General features: G+C 44.0%; 1 protein-coding gene across 1 annotated transcript; it reads left to right on the top strand.

Moving 5' to 3' along the window:
* The first annotated feature begins 240 nt into the window (after positions 1–240).
* On the top strand, positions 241–4,885 carry LOC100382155 (HNH endonuclease). The gene is made up of 4 exons (NM_001174915.1): positions 241–610; positions 930–968; positions 4,438–4,522; positions 4,618–4,885. The coding sequence occupies exons 1-4, from the start codon at positions 251–253 to the stop codon at positions 4,698–4,700; spliced, it is 567 nt and encodes a 188-aa protein (NP_001168386.1). The 5' UTR covers positions 241–250; the 3' UTR covers positions 4,701–4,885.
* Positions 4,886–6,757: the final 1,872 nt, after the last annotated feature.

Genomic DNA, 6,757 nt, shown 5'->3' with positions numbered 1-6,757 from the left:
ACCATAAACTTTATGAATGTCTTTATCTTACTTCGCACGTAATTCTCATAATAATTAAAATTTCCTCATATAGTTAGATTATCAAAATGGTTCGTCAGAAAAAGCCGAAACAAACGTGACATACGGCTTTCGGCCCATGCCAGGTTTGGGTCGGGCTTTGGTGGGTCGGTCACGGGCAGCCAGATGGGTAACATGTATATCCGCAAGGCACCCCCGAGCGGCTCATCTCATCGGCGACTACCAAAGAGCAATGGTGGGACGGAAGCCGATGCGCCGGCGCCGAAGTGACCGGCAACCGCCGCCGCAATCCTTCGGCGCCACGGCTCGCCCGAGTTCCCCACGCTCGTTCGACTCCACAACCGCCGCCGCTGCCGCAGTTGCCACCGACCTGGACGAGCTGCTGCTGACGGCGCCGCCGCCGTCCGCGTCGGAGCCCCGGAGCTTCTCCTATGCGGTGAAACAGCAGTGCTGGGAGAAGGCGGAGCGGCTGCCCGGACGTGACCCGGAGAGGTGGCGCCGCGATGCGCTCGGCAACATCGTCTTCCGCAAGCTCGTGGGTTGCCCCGGCTGCCTTTGCCACGACTACGACCACATCGTCCCCTACTCCAAGGTCCCTGATTCCAACGACAATCCCAAATCACTTGTTCCGAGTTCCGACGCTTCCCCTTGCTATTAGTCTATTATTTTTTGTGGAGATTGATGCAAAACCCTGGGAACCCAGCGGTTCCTGGACCTCGATAAGACACTAATATATGTTCTTCCAAATTTTAGTGCTTTTAGATGGTATTCCCTCCGTTATTTTTCAGATGTCGCGTTTTAGTTCAAAAATGAACTAGTGGACGGCAAATATTTGAGAGCGGAGGTAGTATATACGCTGAGTTTTTTTGTGCTGTTGTATCAGAAAATCACTGACCCTGTTAAATTGACAGGGCGGGAAGAGCACATTGGAGAATTGCCAAGTTTTGCAGGTACATCATGTTTATTCTTCTGTACGAAGTCTTCCCATCGTTGTTGTTTTGAGAATCACTCCGTTGGGAGTAAAATACAATTTCGGTTCTTAAACTTGTGTGACTGTGTTATCTCGGTCCATAAACTTTTAAAATATGCCTCTTTAATCGTTGTTCGGGTCTCTGTTACATCCAAAACAGATCGAAACAGATAAGGTACCTCTTCCTCTTCTCCATGGATGTTAAAGAGGCAAAAGAAACAGGCAGAGAGAAGCAACACCAGATGATCATGGGGTTGCTGGCGGTGAAGAAGAAGCAACCCATGCATAGTACGCGAGCGGAAGATCATCAAGAGCACCGCCAAAGACGGCAAGAAGGCCTGGGTGCTGGCCTGTCCAGCGCAGGGATCGCCACCCTGCCGCTGCAGCAGCTTCTGTGGCCATGGCATCGAGGTGCGTGTCGGCGCGGACGCCATGGTCCTTGAGCACTGGGAGCCCATGCAAGAAGGCCTTCTGGTTTCGGTCCATCCCAAAGGAGCCCATACCAGTGCGGTCTACCGCTTCATGGCCCTTGCACGGTGCGCCAACGCCCAGATCACGACGCCCGTGAAGGAGGCCACGAAGGCGCCAAACATGGTGGCGCCGACCATGGACGCTGGCGCGGGCAGACACACTGTTCTCTAGCCGACGACATTCCTCCCCTCCACGACGCCCGATGATGGGGTGATCGGGCCGGCGGGTGACGCCATCGCCACGTTCAAGGCCATTGAGCACGATATCTTTGTTAGTGCCGTGGCGGCGACCTAGGGCCCTGCGGCTGCAACGCACTGAGAATGTTGAGCAGTGGTAGACGGTGTCTGCGTATGGCGGCGCTGACATGGTCCTCATAAGCAAGACGGCATTGCGCCCGTCCTGACACATGTATTCGTATAGGAACGTGAGGAAGACGAGCGCGAAGGGCTGGGAAGCGGTGAGCTGCTTGGCGCGCTCCTACCGTCCTACATAGCGCACACGCCACTTGACGTGGTCGTCGGCATCACGGGCGCATCCCGCGGAGAGCATGGGCCTGTACAATGTGACGTCGTCTAGTAGAACTAGAGCCCTGCAGCGTGACGATGACGTTGGAGGCAAGGTCCGAGGGGAAGCTACTGGGCAAGAGCGCGCCTCGAGGACGACAACGGGGACACAGAGGTCGACGAGATAGTTGAGGAGGCAGTGGTAGTAGCCCTCCAGGCCCATGGGCCTAGTGGAGTGGAAAAGAAGAGCGCATGCTCCGTCGTGAACGCCGTTGCCACATCGAGGCAGAGCATACCGTACATCGGTGGGACGTACCTGGGTTCATGTCGCCAGTGCAATGCAAGCAAGTGACATGTGGGCCATAGCAACATTGACCTGAGGAAGAAGGGAAAGACCTACCGGATCTGTTTCAATCTGTTTTGGACATAACAGAGACCCGAACATCGTGTAATCCTTTAAGATTAATTCTTTAAGAGACATACTTTAAAAGTTTGAGCCAGGATGACATAACCCGTCAAGTTTAAGGACCAGAATCGTATTTTACTCATGAAAAACGTACAAATGAGATAAGCGAGAACAAAAGCTTCCCATACTCTACCCAATACTTTGTTAAGGGAGCATGGTTATCTTTAGACAAAATAGCTATTTTCGTCTTCCCCAGCTTTTGCCTGAGGCTCGGTATCCTCCCTCAACTATGAAAATGGCTGTTTTGGTTCTCAAATTTAGGGCTTAGTTCTGTTCTTCAACTATGAAAATAACCATTTTGGTCCTCAAACTTTTAATTTTGTGATAAATCTCGTTCTAAATTCTACATGGCACGCCATGTTGCCACACTTGAAGACCCATAGGTTTTCATGATGGCTATGTAGACACAAGCAAAATGCCGCTTTTACCCTTCCCTATTTAGTCTGTTGCATGTTAACATTGCTCCGAGATGTGGGCCCACATATAGGGAGATAAGGGATGAGGCTAGCATGTGGGACTCATGTCGGTGCCATGTCATTGTGCAATCAGCATGCGACATAGCTGAATTAGCTCAAGTTAGAGTGTCTGGGACCTCACATGACACAATTAGTAAGAGTAAGTACCTTGATGTGCATTTTGAAAATTTGCAGACCTAGATGGCACCTTGAGGCAAGTTTGGACTGGTTGTGCATTTTACTCTTTTATTTTCGTTAGCATACATATCATTCGCATTGTGCAACTTAATGTGGATAAACTCTTCCAAGCTTCGTTCGATAGATAACTTGTCTTCAATGGGTCTCTACACTCTACAAAACCAATCTTGGTCTATCAATAGTTGAAACCAAAAGACTCCTTGACTTGGGAGCACGCCAAGAACCTCCTTCCCGTGTCTGAGCCTGTCTGATAGGAATATAAGATTAGGTACATGCCATAGGGGCATCTTAATCCAATACCGACCTCCATCTCATTTGTACCCCTCCATTCACAAATATATGACACCGTTGACTTTTCCCCTCAAATTTTAAATCACTCGTATTATTCAAAATATTTATTAAAAATGTAAATGTTTAATTCACACTCAAACAACCTTAAGTGATAAAACAAATCACAACAAAATAAATGATAACTCATGGTTGTTTAATAAGACGAGTGATTGAAGTTTTGGAAAAAGTCAACGACGTCATATATTTGTGAACAGAGGGGTAATACTTATTTAAGTAACCGTTCAAGCATGGTGACAACTTTTGGCGACGAATATTTTTGGAGGCAAGGGCATGAGATGGGCTTGGGTGACAAATTGGGCCAGTGGGATTTTGGTTTGGTGCATGTTCAAGGGAATTAATAGGGACTAGGACATGGTGTTTCTGCATTGTCATCATAAAATCCTAAGGCACGACAACATGGCTGCCATGTATGACAAGGGACGAGATGATCCCAAAATTAAAAGTTTGAGGACTAAAACAGTCATTTTAATGGTTGGAGAGTGAAATTGAGCCCATACAAAATTTGAGGGCTAAAACAGCCATTTTTATTAGTTGTTGGATGGAATTGAGCCTTGGGCAAAATTTGAAAGATTAAAATAGCTATTCCAATTATCTTTACATCTATAAGAAAGCATAGTGGGTGGTGATTGTTGGTTCTACGTGAGGATCTACGCAAGGAATGATCTGTGTATAGCGTGTGCCACATAAAGCATAGATGACTTCCACTTTTTTACCTATTCAGTTTGTTTGTGGCTTAATTGTACATGTGAAATTCTGGTAAAGAGAAGATTGCTAGAGCTTATGTTGTTAAAAACCATTTTACCAGAAGTCCGTTGCAGTCCAAGGCAACTGGCTAGTGATTTACCATGGTAGTAAATTAAATCGTGTGTGGTTGAAACACACCGGTGTCATATCTTGCTGGGAAAAGTGTGGCAAGCAGTATGTATGACTAGTGTGATGGACCTATTTATTTTTAGAAGTCAGAAAACCACAGCAGATGACTGATGTAGAGATTTATGCTTGCAGGCTACGGTGAATCGATCTAAAGGCAACAAGACTGAGATATCCAAATCTGAGCTCATACAGAAGAGTGCATACTGTAGGGTTTCAGGTAAATAATATCTGTTGTAAAACAGTCTTTATTTTAGAGGAGCATCAGCGATTCAGTTTCTCAGCTTACTGAATAACCCTATCTGATATTGGCAGGACGGGACATGGATCTTGTTGAACTTTCTGCCTATGGAAATGTCCGGCGAGGGCCAGATTCAGGGGGCTGCAAAATCCAATGAAGTAGATATATCTGAATGGCGTCAAAGTTGGAAGTAGTTGCCTCAAAGTTGGAAGTAGTTGCCTGAGGCTCAATGGAGAAAGCTTGATTCATTGTTCTGTCAAATATCTCCAATCATGTTTATACTATGTAGCTTAACACTTCAAATGATTTATCCCAGAAAAGAAATCGTGATATATTTGAATCAATGATTGTCTGCATTCATGCTCAGTAACACCAGCCCCACCTGTCCTGAAAAACTGGACTGCCAGCGATGTCTCTCCAGTGAAGACCACATTTACCTATCCCAGTAATGACAGGTTGATTGGGTATTTTGTCTGGATATTGCGAGATTTGAAAACATTAACACCTGCAGGTTGTGAGTCTTAAGATGACTACACCAACCACCCAATGAATGTACCTTTCCTCCTACTGCAGCGCCGAGAATTGCCATCATGGATCATCTGGAAACACTAATGGCAGTACAAAATGTACCTAAGTTGTAGGTTCAGTTCGTTAATGTTGTGATACTGACAGATAACTAATAAGTCGTGTGCTCAGTTTAAATGTTCTGTGGTGGTACTGTATATTCTTATAAGTTTTGCTTTATTTTTTGTATTAATATATATATCCATTGATTCTGTCAGTATTTCAGAAGTTTCTGCTATCGCTGCTCACATTCCAGGGATTGACTATCAAGGGTGGTATGTTAGTTGGGTCAACCTACTTGTGCTGGACAGGATCATTCTTTTTTGCATTCCATACACGGATTCAAAAACGTGGTCAGGCCAGACATGTAGAACAGTAGAAGTGCATTTTGCTTCAATTGTGACATCGCAATTGATCCCATTTCTCGCACTTTTCTGCATATTTTGTTTGTAGGAGTGTGTACACGGATACTGCATTCTTTCCGCGTGAATTGACTGATCTAACATCTGTGTCCACAAGTGTATGAGTGGATGAGGACGCATGGAGCTGTATGATATTAAGTGGCAACACACAGAGAAGCAATATCCGTATCAGCCATGATGATGCCAATGAATCGACAGTGACTGGTATAATTGTGAGATTTTTCAGCATGTCCTGAAATATTTACAGTTTTATATCATCATTCAACTTTAACAATGACTAGATTTTCCCTGAAATCTTCACATTTTTATATAATTGTTCAACTTCAACAATGAGTACGGTTTCATGCTTATCCTGAATCATAATGTACTGTAACAGATCTCGTGTTTTGTGTCATTTTGAATAATAGACCTGTACTGTATTTCTGTTATTGTGTGATAGTGTGTACAGATGCGTGCTTTACATGTTAGCTTGTTAAGACAGTCAACTAATCATGACATATGTATTTTTGTAAACTTAAATTTTGTTGGTTGTATTGTTGTAAACTTAATTTTTGTTGATTAACCAAATTAGTTCGAAAGTCAGTGTTGTTGACATCCATGACACCCTGCCAGATATTTTTTGCTATGTGAAATTGAGATCTGAAACGACATGCTAATTATCTTAAAAAAGAAATCTACTATGGCATTATCCTCGGAGTTTATGCCACTAATGTGTGTTACACAGTGTTTTTATAATTGTATTGCAGGTGTTGTAAAGTTCAGCTGAACGGTTTGGCTGACTGCCTTTTTTTTTCCATATTACTTGACAGGTACCAGGATTAGATAAACATGCCAACGTGTCCAAATTATAGTCAGGTCACAACCTACAACTTTCCAAGCCAGATTTTAGATTTGTTCCGTATCTTATGCCTGTGGAACAAACCACTTACAGAATTACTTTCACCATATGTTGTTCAATTCATTGCCAAGGTCATTTTAAGGACTTGGAAGTAGCTTAAAATTGTGAAGGCAATCTGATGTCTTCAGATTAGAAACCTTCAGGGTTCATTTTAGCTTTTGTTTTCTTTTTTATACATAGACAAGGATGTAATTAAATATTTTCCAATTGCATACTCTGGATTTATGCTTAAGAGTTATCTTCTTACACATTTCCTTTTTTTTAGGATGATGCGTCCATGGTGGATCCGTTGAAATCTCATTGTCATCTCTTTTTTTTATAGTTATGTTA

Source organism: Zea mays, chromosome 1 (genome assembly GCF_902167145.1).
Source record: "Zea mays cultivar B73 chromosome 1, Zm-B73-REFERENCE-NAM-5.0, whole genome shotgun sequence".
Lineage (NCBI taxonomy): Eukaryota > Viridiplantae > Streptophyta > Magnoliopsida > Poales > Poaceae > Zea > Zea mays.
Note: the sequence above shows the minus strand (reverse complement) of the source record. Positions and strands in the feature narration are given on the sequence as shown.

Bases quoted from the DNA above. Each gene is read 5' to 3' on its own strand.
- LOC100382155 (NM_001174915.1), top strand. From the start codon at position 251: ATGGTGGGACGGAAGCCGATGCGCCGGCGCCGAAGTGACCGGCAACCG. The intron at 611-929 runs GTCCCTGATTCC...TTAAATTGACAG, and splicing joins ACATCGTCCCCTACTCCAAG to GGCGGGAAGAGCACATTGGA. The intron at 969-4,437 runs GTACATCATGTT...TTATGCTTGCAG, and splicing joins AGAATTGCCAAGTTTTGCAG to GCTACGGTGAATCGATCTAA.